The 13,141-nt window shown below is 47.9% G+C and overlaps 1 protein-coding gene across 1 annotated transcript; it reads right to left on the reverse strand.

Annotated features, from left to right (window-relative positions):
• Window positions 1-2,752: 2,752 nt before the first annotated feature.
• LOC123424414 lies at window positions 2,753-6,204 on the reverse strand. Its single transcript, XM_045108028.1, has 8 exons — window positions 5,775-6,204; window positions 4,925-5,434; window positions 4,620-4,806; window positions 4,160-4,472; window positions 3,769-3,841; window positions 3,593-3,683; window positions 3,396-3,475; window positions 2,753-3,294 (listed from the first exon to the last, which is right to left on the reverse strand). The coding sequence occupies exons 1-8, from the start codon at window positions 5,796-5,798 to the stop codon at window positions 3,022-3,024; spliced, it is 1,551 nt and encodes a 516-aa protein (XP_044963963.1). The 5' UTR covers window positions 5,799-6,204; the 3' UTR covers window positions 2,753-3,021.
• Between the last annotated feature and the right edge of the window lie 6,937 nt (window positions 6,205-13,141).

Consider the following 13,141-nt stretch of genomic DNA (forward strand, 5'->3'; position numbering starts at 1 on the left):
CGATATAATAGTACAAAGTCTCTCTCCAGGCCAGGTATCACAGGTGTTACCTGACCTGACTCCATACGAGGAACACAAACTTCACAAGTAACAAACAGCAAGAATTGTGTGTGTTCTGTCAACAACTCAATCTACCTGTACCAGACGTATCGCGAATTCTCGCCAATGTTGCCTGTTTGAAGGAATCCTCTGTTTTTCCTAGATAAACCCAAATATATAGGACTGACGAACATGAAATTCCAATCCTATATTTTTCATATCCCCATGTTTATAGAATCCCTGTGAACCAAAGAGTCCCAAATGTGGGTTACGCGTGACGAAGGTTATACTTAAGTATTAAATTTGAAGTCACATAACATATGTTTTTGGTGGTATAAATTTGAAGTTACATAACATATGTTTTGTCAATTGAATTAGCGGTCAAAGTGTAGTGTCAGAGTTGGAGTTTGAAATGTGAGTATTTCTAAAAGGTTTTCTTCCTCTGCACGGCACGAAAGTCATGCTCGCGCACCAGCTTCTTGGACACCACACGTGGCCATTCCGATTCTTTCCTTTTACCAAAGGAGTTCAGAAATGTTGTGAACCTATCTGTGGACCTACCTTCCTCAACTGTCAGTGTCTAATGTTATATGGAGAATAAAAACGTAAGGCATGTGTTACACATAGGGGGTATCTCTGCTTGATGGCTACTGTTCATGCATCCAATTCATTCAGCCGAGAAAACGACTGTGACAAGTGCCAAGGAAAGATGTGAATATCAGATGTTTTGTATGACACGTTGAAAGGAAATGTTGAGTGGAAACTACTGGTTCCTCCCCTCTCGTGCTATATATATTTTCATCTATCTCTTGTGACAATCTTATATGTGTGATAAGGCATGCTAATTACGAAAAACAGTTTATTTACTTGCTTATCCTCAAGATTTCCAGTGGGATTTACATTCCAAGAGCAGAGCAGAGCATAGCCATATGCCTGACATACCATGACATATGTTACTGAATCCTTCTTCAGGAGATGCTATACAGCATTTTTTGTAGTTCCCCGCGACATGCCCCAACAACAAACTCAAAGAAAAATTTGCATGCAGACCATGAAAAAACTCCCAGACAAGCTCTTTGTTCTACCTATTATACAGCAAGGGCTCCAAACTATCCAGTGAACCAAACAGAACATAGCTTCAAACTACATATGATCTATGCTTAAGGGATGGTCGGATTCTCGACATCGACGGTGGCGCTACGCTGTCTCTCACCTGCGTCTGACGGCTGACCTGAAGGCTGACCATACATATGTTGTCACTTACTTTTATATCAAAATTCAAAACAATAATCAAGATACAAAATTTAAAAAATTGGCATCAATGTGATGACAGGTCAAATGTAAAGCCCAACTTATATTATGTGATGACAGGTCAAAATTTAAAAAATTGGCATCAATGTGATGTTGTGTGAATGTGCTAATTTTTTTTTGAATTTTATGAACATTTTAAAAATGTCTTACGAGAGTCCGATGCACCAGGTGCATCACAAGCACCGGTGCACCAGGTATTCCCCCCTGCAGCAGCCCGGATCATGCATCGTCAGTGCCTTCCCTTTCACCAAAAGAATCAGAAAATGTTCTGAACCTATCTGTAGACCTACCTTTCTCAATTATCGGCGTCTAAATTTCTAGGGAGAACAAAAACCTGAGGCTTGGGTTACATTCAGCTAGCCGAGAAAACGACAATGACAAATGCCAAGGAAAGATGTGAATATCAGATGTTTGCTGTAGCACATTGAAAGGAAGGAAATGTTCAGAGGAAGTTATGGCTTCCACCCCTCTAATGCTACTACATCAAGTGACAATCAGCATACTAGCCAGTAATGTAATAGTAAGCATGCTAATTAATCAAAACAGTTTAACCAACCAAACGTGGGTTATGCGTGACAAAAGTTCACTTTTGCTTCGGTACAACCTCCTCCCCTACAAAACGTGTAAAGGAGAATGTATACCCATCTCGTATTGTACACTATAGGCCGCCGTACGTATATCCACCTCGTATAGTATACGTACAACGGCCTATAATGTACAATACGAGGTGGGTATACATTCTCCTTTATACGTTTTGTGGGGGAGGGGGGTTGTACCGAAGCATACCTCACAAAAGTTACACCGTTGAATTTGTCTTCGAAAAAGGTTTTCGGTGGTATGCATTTTAAGTCACACAACTTATGCTTTGCTTTTTGTTAAGTTAACAGTTACAATTTTGAAATGAAGGGAGTGTTTCTAAAAGGTTTTCTTCCGCTGCACGGCATGGCTCGCAGGTCGTGCTCGCTCAGCAGCTTGGACCGCACCACGCGTGGCCATTTCGATTCTTCCCTTTTATCACAGGAGATCAGAAATGTTCTGAACCTAACCTATTTGTCGACCTACTCCTCAACTGTCACTGTCTAATGTTATAGGGAGAATATTAACGTGAGGCCTGGGTTATGCATATGGGGCATCTCTGCTGAAGCTTTACTGTTCACACATCCAATTCATTCAGCCCAGAGAAACGACTATGACAAGCGCAGAGGTTTGATAGGTTACTCTGGTAGTGGTAGTTGCTGCTCTGCTGTTCATCTTTGGGCAACTACCCATTTGAACTCTGCAAACTTTGCCAAAGTTGTAATAATTTTCCGGTTGTGGCCGAGAGCTGTTGAATGTTTGGCTTTGGCGGCTGTTTGCCACTGCTTTTAACAAAGTTGGCACAGCAGAAAACGAGACAAGTGCAGAGCAGAAAAGAGAGCTTAGTCATATGCCTGACATACTTAGTACACCATGACACATGCTACTGAATCCTTCTTCAGCCAGGAGCTGCTATATACTCCCATGTCACAGTAGTTCCTTACAACATGCTGCAACAAAAAACTCAGAAAGATTTTGCATCCAGACCATGAAAAAACTTCCAGGCCTCTTCCTTCCACTACCATTTATACAGCAAGGTCCCAAACTCTCGAGTACCAACCAACGGCACATAGCTACAAACTAAATTCCATATGCTTATGCTTGAGGGGCGGCCGGATTCTCAATGTCGACGGTGGCGCTACGCTGTCCCTCACCGGCGTCTGACAGCTGGCCTGAAGGCTGACTGTGTGCCGGAGCCGGCTGCTGCTGCTGCTGCGCCACACGTGGTGGCCTGCGAGCGCGGCGCTGCTGAGCCGGGGCCATCGTCCTCCACCTCAGTACCTCGATGATGATGGAGTTGCCGATCATCCCCACGCCGAAACCGGCAAAGGTGGCCAGGATGATGGATATCACCGCCTGCAGATGCAGCTGCAACAAACAAACAGTCCCCGCCCCGGACATCAACACTTGCATCACAAATCGTTCAAAACTTCAGGCGCTGCGAGCAGGGTATGCTCTGTTTTGCTTACATATCTGTAGAACAGATGCGTGAAGAACACGACGAAGAGGAACTGGATCGCCGCGTAGATCCACACGTATCTCCTCGCCACTGCCGACACGCGAAATTTCAAGTTAGTTACCGTTGCAATGAGGGTTCCATCTGGGCAATCATGTCAAAATTTTCAATCTGTGTTCTGAGGTGGATGGTGGTTAAATGATGTAGTACCCATGCTTGTTGTTGTCAGTGATGAAAAGAGCCCAAGGATGCACGAGAATGGCAGCGATATCGCCAGGGCAGCGAAGCCGTTATGCGCAACCTATGAGACACCAGGAACAAGAGAATTGATCGACCGTGTGTAAGGAAGTTTTATGAGCAATCAACAAGAGAGGGATGTAAAATACCAGCAATTGCTCCAAGAAGCAAAAATATGCGAGGATGCTGATGACCACAAGGATAGGTGTCCCATGCCACAGCCTGATTTAACAAAATAACAAAAGGAATCACACGTTAGGTTACATAAATCAATGACCGTACTATATACTGTATGTTTTAGCACACATCATGTCAACTCCAGAAGAAATTCTATGTTGATCTGTCACAAAGTAGGTAAGATCAGCAGCATGAAGACTAGCTCTTCTCAAACTAGGTGACCAAACTGTCCATATAATACTGCAAAGTCTCTCTCCAAACCATCACAGGTGTTACCTGACCTCCAAATGAGGAACACAAACTTGACAAGTAACAACAAACACAAATTGTAATGTTTGTTTTGCCAACAATTCTTCAACCTACCTGTACCGGACGTATCGCGGCCGGTTGGCGCCGGCGCGGGTCGCCGCCTCGCCGCCGCCGCGCGTGCTCTGGACGCGTAGCAGGGTGACGGGGAGGTTCTTGACCTCCTCCTTGCACACCTCGCAGGTCCTGGTGGCCTTGATGCCGAACCACTTGAGGGCGCAGTCGGTGTGGGCTAGTGCGAGCTCACCCCTGCAGGCGCACTCCAGCTTCATGGCGCCGCCCCCCTCGGAGAGCTCCACCATGCAGATCCGGCACACCGCCTCCTCCTCCGCGATGTCCTCTCCGTGGTCGTCTTCCTCCTCTCCGGCCCCTGCATGGAGCAGCTAGACGGTGTCACCCATTAGCACCTTGTGTGCGCGTGTGCGGTTTCAGGAGCTCTGTGTGACTGAATTTAGAATTTGGACCGATGCTACAGAGGTAGTAGCAGAATGTTGGAGGGTGATGTGCATCCACCCACCTGGTTCTGTGGGGACTATGTCCGGCGCGGCATTGCTCGTCGCGGCGGCGGCGGCGGGGGCTCGCGGCGTGGAGGGCACGACCCGGTACACGCCGCCGAGCGAGTTCATCCTCTTGATGCTCTTGGCCGAGCTCAACTTCTTCATGTTCATCGGGAGGGACTGCGACCGGTGCATGCCCGTCTTGTCCTGCCACCACCAACAGAACCAAAAAAGTTCAGATGAAATCCAGCAACGGAGATAATCTCAGCTCAGGATCATCATAAAATTCAACAAGCAAAAAATAAAGCCAGATCGAAATGCTTACAGCTGCAGCAGCAGGAACGCTCTGCTGGGTTTTGTCACCGGCGCCGTGCGCCGAGGCCGAGAGCGCGCCATCGTCCACCGCCGGGAGCGACGCCGTCCTGGCGATCCTCCCGCTGAAGAGCCTGGAGAGGGAGGCCTCGTACCCTCTGACCGACGACTTGAAGCTGCCGCCTCCCGGCAGGAGGCTCCGCACCGTCTGCCTGAGCATGAAGGACGGCGTGCGCTGCGGCGCCGGGGGCTTCGCCGGGGCACCGTTCTTGCCGGAACCTGAACCCGAGCCTGAACCGGGCGTTCTGCTGGCGTTGGAGCCCGGCGTTGCTGCTACGGCTTCCGCCTCCGCCGACGCCGTCGGTGTGGGGGGCACGCTGCTTGGGCTCGCCGCCGGGATGTCGATGGAGAGGTGCGGCGGCCTCTTGGCCTGCTGGTCGTCAGGCGCGGGGCATCCTCCTCCGACTCCTCCTTGCATTGGATTTGTGATGGTAGCAGAACCAGTACCGCCGCCGCTGCTCTCCTGCGAACCGACGGGCAAGAGGAACAAGAAGCAGAGAAAGGCTTCAGCTGAACCGAAAACAGCATGCGTGAATCCGCATGAATAAACTGGCGGGCACGCAAGGGATGGAGGGGCAGACGCATGATGCATGCATGGGCCGGTACGGCTACCGGCTAGTGACCAGCCATACGGCCATGGAGAAGAAAAGAAGAGGGGAAGCAAGCAACCACATGCATGCTCTGCTTTCAGTTGCTCACTGAACCCCGGCCTCGGACAGCACGGAAGCGGCGGACGAGCTCACACTCGGGATGAAGGGAGAAATCAGTTCTTCAATTCTAACTGATCACAGCAAGCGACTCACCTGCTCCATCCGTGGGGAATCCATGGCGGGTCTTGGGCAAGAAGACACTCCTTCCCTCTCCCTCTGCCTCAAGTTGGTTGGAAATGGTGGGAGGTGTGTGCAAAGCTGGGGGTGGGAAGTGGATCGAGGAGGCGGCGACGATTGCAAGTGGCGCAGGCGATTCGGTTGGCAGTAGTGGGATGTGACCGGGCGGGGGCCATAAATAGGGGACGGGCGGGGAGGTTGGGGGAGGGCGAGTGGAGAAGAAGACGCAAGGAGGGAGAGAGGTGGCGGGGCAGCGGGAGAGGCAGAGAAAGTTGGGCGGATCTTCGTCGTCGTCGGCGTACTGGGCTACCTAGACCTAGTGGGCAGTGGCGACGCGTTACCACTGTTGGAACGGCCACCACCTACGGCGAGTAGCTCGGGCACGGCCACCGCAGGCAGCTCGCAGAGGCACGAAGCTTCCGATTTCTGAGTGACTGGGAGGAGTGAGGAGCGGTAGCCCACCGGAGTATAAGGTGCATTACTTTTTAAACATTGATTAAGTTTAGAGATAAAAATATTAATATCTAAAATACAAAATCATCAACACTACATTCCCGCTGAAATTTTTTTTATATCATCTATATTTGGTATAGCAAATGTTTATATATTTTAGTATAATAATGTTGGTCAAACATAGATATGGTTTGACCTTTTTAAAAATAATACACGTTATATTAAAAACGAAGGGAGTACTAGAATAATTCTAAATATGCAGACAGTTAGATACAAATAAGTGTTAATTAGGATTGTTTCTTTCTAACTAACTTTTTCTATTTTTATGGGATGGATCCCTCCTTTTTAATTTCTAATCAAAATTCATCTGCATGTAAACCTTCTTAAACCTATGTATGTGTACCATTACTCATAGTATTTGGGTTACTTTTGGCTTGTCCCATGTGTGAGGTCGTCGGCTTCCTGACGAGATGGATCCGTCATACGTAGTGGGGGCAAAATTCACCTTTTTAACCTTTTTATGAACATTATAAAAGCAACTCTAGCAGACCCCGCAAAACACTGGTCCATAAAAAATCCGGCGACTATACGAGTTTGGGCTGTTTTTTCTGCCAGAGCAGAGAGTGCAAACGCGGCCCGACCCGTAAAACTTTTGCGGTGGCCCGTAAACGCGACAACTCGACCGGTATAACCGCGGGTTCGATCGCTGGATGCGGGTCGAAACACTATCCCTCCTCCGCCGCGAAAAGTTCCCCCACCTCATAGTCGGCGCCTCCAATGCGCCGTCGCACGCCTCCATTCCGCCGCGTAGCCGCTCCATTTCATCACCCTTGATGGCCAGCTCCGGTAGCCGTAGGAACGACGACCCCGAGAGGGCTCGTTGCGTCAGATCCGACGCCGCCCGTAAGCGCGCCGCCCGCCGGTACACGCAGTGGGGCCTGACGCCGCCGCCGAGTACGACCGCGCGCGCGGCCGCCTCTTCTCCGGCAGCTCATTCGAGGCGTCGAGCTCGCGCTCGTCCTCCTCCCTCCCATCGGTGAAGAGGGAGCTCGAAGAGCTCCCGTCGGTGAAGAAGGAGCCGGAGGCCGAGGCGGTGCCGGAGCGACGTGCCGGGGCCGTCGTCGGACCGGAGGATTTCCTCCCTCCGGCGGAGGCGGATAGCCTTCTGCCCGTGTTGCTGGCGCAGAGTGCACGAGAGGGCTAAGAGGACCAGCAGCGCCGCCGGAGGGAGCGGGAGATCGATACCGTGCTCTACGAGCAGGGTGTCGCGTCAGCCATCGCCTTCGGCCACAAGGTGGAGGAGTGGCGCCGCGAAGCGACAGCGCAGAAGTACATCTACGTCGAGCTCTCCTCCGACGAGGACGACGAGGACGACGACTGAATGTAGGATATCTACTACTGCACGAGCTCGACTCCGGTGAGCTCAATTTTGCGTAGTGCGGTAGTTTAGCTAGTAGCTCTGGTGAGCTCTAATGAGCTCCATGTTGGGGAACGTCCCATGGGAAACAAAAATTTTCCTACGCGCACGAAGTCCTATCATGGTGATGTCCATCTACGAGAGGGGATTTCCGATCTATGTACCCTTGTAGATCGCACAGCAGAAGCGTTAAGAAACGCGGTTGATGTAGTGGAACGTCCTCACGTCCCTCGATCCGCCCCGCGAACCGTCCCGCGATCCGTCCCACGATCTAGTGCCGAACGGACGGCACCTCCGCGTTCAGCACACGTACAGCTCGACGATGATCTCGGCCTTCTTGATCCAGCAAGAGAGACAGAGAGGTAGATGAGTTCTCCGGCAGTGTGAGGGCGCTCCGGAGGTTGGTGGTGATCTAATCTCAGCAGGGCTCCGCCCGAGCTCCGCAGAAACGCGATCTAGAGAAAAAACCATGGAGGTATGTGGTCGGGCTGCCGTGGCAAAAGTCGTCTCAAATCAGCCCTAATACCTCACTATATATAGGAGGGAGGGGGAGGGAAGAGGCAGCCTCAAACCCTCAAGGTTTGGCCGAAATTGGAGGTGGAGGAGTCCTACTCCAATCCTACTTGGAGTAGGATTTCACCTTCTCACTTGGAAACTCTTTCCACCTTGTGTTTTTTCCTTCTCAAACCTTATGGGCCTTAGTGAGAACTTATTCCAGCCCACTAGGGGCTGGTTTATCTCTTCCCATAGCCCATGAGAACCGTTGGGGCGTGACACCCCTCTCGATGGTCTCCGGCACCCCTCCCGGCACTCCCGGTACACTACCGATGAGCCCGAAACTTTTCCGGTGACCAAAACAGGACTTCCTATATATCAATCTTTACCTCCGGACCATTCCGGAGCTCCTCGTGACGTCCTGGATCTCACCCGGGACTCCGAACAACATTCGGTAACCAACCATATAACTCAAATACGCATAAAACAACGTCGAACCTTAAGTGTGCAGACCCTGCGGGTTCGAGAACTATGTAGACATGACCCGAGTGACTCCTCGGTCAATATCCAATAGCGGGACCTGGATGCCCATATTGGATCCTACATATTCTACGAAGATCTTATCGTTTGAACCTCAGTGCCAAGGATTCATATAATCCCGTATGTCATTTCCTTTGTCCTTCGGTATGTTACTTGCCCGAGATTCGATCGTCAGTATCCGCATACCTATTTCAATCTCGTTTACCGGCAAGTCTCTTTACTTGTTCCGTAATACAAGATCCCGCAACTTACACTAAGTCACATTGCTTGCAAGGCTTGTGTGTGATGTTGTATTACCGAGTGGGCCCCGAGATACCTCTCCGTCACATGGAGTGACAAATCCCAGTCTCGATCCATACTAACTCAACGAACACCTTCGGAGATACCTGTAGAGCATCTTTATAGTCACCCAGTTACGTTGCGACGTTTGATACACACAAAGCATTCCTCCGGTGTCAGTGAGTTATATGATCTCATGGTCATAGGAACAAATACTTGACACGCAGAAAACAGTAGCAACAAAATGACACGATCAACATGCTACGTCTATTAGTTTGGGTGTAGTCCATCACATGATTCTCCTAATGATGTGATCCCGTTATCAAGTGACAACACTTGCCTATGGTCAGGAAACCTTGACCATCTTTGATCAACGAGCTAGTCAACTAGAGGCTTACTAGGGACAGTGTTTTGTCTATGTATCCACACATGCAATGTGTTTCCAATCAATACAATTATAACATGGATAATAAACGATTATCATGAACAAAGAAATATAATAATAACTAATTCGTTATTGCCTCTAGGGCATATTTCCAACACTCCAGTAGGTGATGCCGCTCCAGTACTGAATGTAGTTTGTATGATCATGACTGTGGTTCCAATTTCGTCCGCAAATGTTTATTTTTCAAATTATGCAGTTTCATTATGCGGGTTCTGTTCTGCAGCGCAACATTTCGTCCCGCAAAACCCCACTTCGTCCAACTGTAAAACGCGTTTGCAAGTCGTGATTATACAGGGTCTGCTAGAGTTGCTCTAAGCCGGATCTGACCTTGGTGAGGAAAAAAATCGGATCTGACCCTTTTGCTACCGCCGGACTCCTTGACGGTATGGTATAACAACCTACCTCAAGGTCCCTGGCAGTAGGGTTGCACGCCTACCGTAAAAAGAATTCTAAGTTGCGGACACAGTGCGCGTGTGTGCCTACCGTCGGACCCCTTGGCGGTAGGGTTACACGTGCTACCGCCAGCCCCTCCGACGGTAGGCAATTTTCCTACCGTCAGGGTCCTTGCAGGTATGTTGTCATACCCTACCATCAAAGGGTCCGGCGATAGCAAAAGGGTCAGATCCAAAAAAAACTCCATCAGGATCGGATCCGAAATTTACCCTCCCCCGCCCAAAATCAGATCCAGCTTAACTTTCGTAAAAGGGTCAAAAGAGTGAATTTGGCCACGTGGAAGCATGCCCGGAGCACACTTGCACCTTTCAGTTTATTTTAGAAGGAAAAAACCCTAAAAATGAATTTCAGCGTTTTTGAAAATTGTGGAAAATCCCAACCACAGAGTACATATAACTAATTTGGCCTCGTTTGTCCACAAACACGTTGTCCGCTTTAAAGTTTACTAGTACAAATGCCCGTGCGTTGCACCGGGCTAGAAAAAAGTGCAAAACCTACTTGTTTTATCATTATGCGGCATTAATTTTAATAAATGTCAATTATAATGTTAAATGTAAGACATCTATTTTTGGACGGACGGAGTTTCTTTTAAAGTTTTAAAATATAATGTAATGCTTACATAAAAATTGGATTATTTTTTTAGTAATAATTATCAAATTTATTGAGTGGTAATAATGTTTTTTTGAATAAAGACCACCAGCCAATATTTTCCTTTCTAGAGTACACAGTAACGCAATCTAATCCTACTTTCCCTCTCAACCTACTCACGGGCCGGTGGGGCGGCCTGGCAGGCCGGGGCTGCGAGCTGGGTGGCGAAGGGAGGAGCTCCACTGGGCTGGCCCACCTTGCAGTCAACGCGGTAGGATCCCGATCTGAAGCGGTCGTGCTCGGGACGACGAAAGCCAGGGCGATGCGTGGCGAGCGGGGAAGCGTCGGCGCCCGGCGCGGCTCCGGTGGCCGACAACGAGGCGAGCAGGACCGGCTGAGGAGGCGCGGATGGGGTCCTCCGACCCGGACCCGGCGAGATCCAGCTCGCGATGGGGCCGATGGGGCTCCATGGGAGGCGAGCTCAGGGCAGCTCGGGGCGGTCGATCCGCCGACGGAATCCGGCAGATGGCGACGCGGCAGGACGACGAGCTCGGAAGCTCGGCTGGGCGCGAGAGGCGCGGGATCCGGCGACTCCCGGCGGCGGGGCTCCGGCTGGCGGGGGAGGTGGAGGAGCGAGGAAGGACGCCACGACCCAGATGATGAAACGTTTTTTCCACTTATTATAGGATTGCGGGTTGATTTCGAAGAAACAGAGTTTTTTTTTGCAAAAACACCAGCGACGGACGAAGAAGCGCTCCACGCTTTGTTATTAGGGGAGAATTTCTTCGTGCATGCAGTCGTGTCTTTCATATCATCCGAACCCATGCAAAATATTAATGAGGATGAAAAAAACATACAAAACAATAAAGAAAGAGATGAAGTGACCCAGGTATTCTCCCCGACTATCAAGCACCCTCAAGTTTTTTACTCCCTCCATCATGGTTTAGAAGGCGTATATGAAAATTCTCTAAGACCTAGATGACTATTGATTGGCTGTAAAATAAGTTTAAAAATAACATTCACACTAACCATGCATATAGAAGTAGTCTACAATGAAATACTAATTAGCTGCTAGGAGTAAATGCAACACGCTTTAAACCTTGTCTACTGTGAAAATGCATGTAAATTCAACCGTGCCTTATAAACCGTGACGAAGGTAGTACAATTTATTGTTGCAAGTCAACAACCTGCCGGTCCTTTATTAAGCCAAAAAAGGTTGCCAAAAGAATAAAGATTTTAGACCGGCCACAATAAGAGTGACTCCAAAAGTAACATCGGATCCAACTCAACAAATTTGTTTTTGTGACAATGAGTTAATAATAAGAGAGATAAATTAAATAATTTAGCTAGTTATTCATTCTGTGGTTAATATAACACATATAGACAAAATGAATCTAAGATCTAATAAATAAAATTTTGCATAAAACTACATATATGTAACTATCCAGTACGAAGGTAGTAACATAATCTAAGATAAAGGATATGTTACTATTGTAAGTTATTTTTCACCGTAACTAGTCTTAATAGATCATGACATACCAATAGGAGGGAAGGAATCCAAAGTAAAATCTTATCCTTATATGTACATTTAAATCTACTATGAGGGAGCAAATTCATATCATGGATCAAGGTACGTCGTTGAGGAGAATGGCGTTTTGGAGCTCGGCTACAAAATTAAAAAAGAAAATAGTTTAAAAAAATCTGGAAAAATATATACAACTAAACAAGGATGTGATCCGTGTGTGTAACACTTCAGGTCGAAGTACTTTGAAACACGGCCTGTACAAAGGAGACAAATTCATGATTTGAAATGATGAATAGTAACATGTATTAAAAAGTTTCACATTTGTCTTTTTTGCACAACCCTTATTTCAACGTATTTTGTTCTGAAAATTTACACACTTGTGTGTTATACCTTCATCTATCTATGTATTTTTTCCAGGATTTTTTAAATTTTTAAATATGATTTTTCATGAAATTTGAAGTTTGAATTTAAAGGCCTTCATGGAGCTCGGGAGCCAAAAGCAATTTCCAGTCGTTGAGCTGCAAAAGACGGCCTTTCATTTCTGAAAAATATCTAGAAGCAAACTTTAACTAAAGCTAGTGTGAATAAGTGCACCCAAAATCTCAAGAATGTAATTCAAAAATAGTAATGTTGGATTAGAAGTTTACACATTTGAGTACAAAATTTAATGTAATGTATGTGAACCCATTTTAGATGTCTATTGTTTTGAAAGAGTATGATTGTATTCAAATCATGACATGATACAAAGTATTTAATCCATACAAGCACACCCTAACGCACACATAAAAAACCAGAATAACAAAGAGCACCCTAAAACAACCTGTAAAACACAAAGATCTCCATAGCTCTATGTAATCACCCCTATACCTCGCGAGGAGACCCTGCAACACAATACTCTACATCCACACCCAAACATGTCCTCATCTTCAACCACGACATAATCACGGTCATGCTGCTCCCTCACTTGTTCGCCCCGACGTCGAAAAGACAAGGAGGCACATGTGTATCCAACACGTAGGCACTAGCCTTCGCCTTGAGTACCACTATATGTGCCCCTTCGAGATGAAAGCGAACTATGATCTAGTTTTGGCACCACGGCCGGGCCAACCACCCGGGCAAAGCAGGACATTCCTCCAGCAGCAGCACAA

The sequence above is a fragment of the Hordeum vulgare genome, chromosome 2H, assembly GCF_904849725.1.
Source record: "Hordeum vulgare subsp. vulgare chromosome 2H, MorexV3_pseudomolecules_assembly, whole genome shotgun sequence".
Classification (NCBI taxonomy): Eukaryota; Viridiplantae; Streptophyta; class Magnoliopsida; order Poales; family Poaceae; genus Hordeum; species Hordeum vulgare.

Coding starts and splice junctions, on each gene's coding strand:
- LOC123424414 (XM_045108028.1), bottom strand. CDS start 5,798: ATGGATTCCCCACGGATGGAGCAG. Junction 4,807..4,924: donor GCGTTCCTGCTGCTGCAGCT/GTAAGCATTTCG, acceptor TGGTGGTGGCAG/GACAAGACGGGCATGCACCG. Junction 3,295..3,395: donor CGCATCTGTTCTACAGATAT/GTAAGCAAAACA, acceptor TGTTTGTTGCAG/CTGCATCTGCAGGCGGTGAT.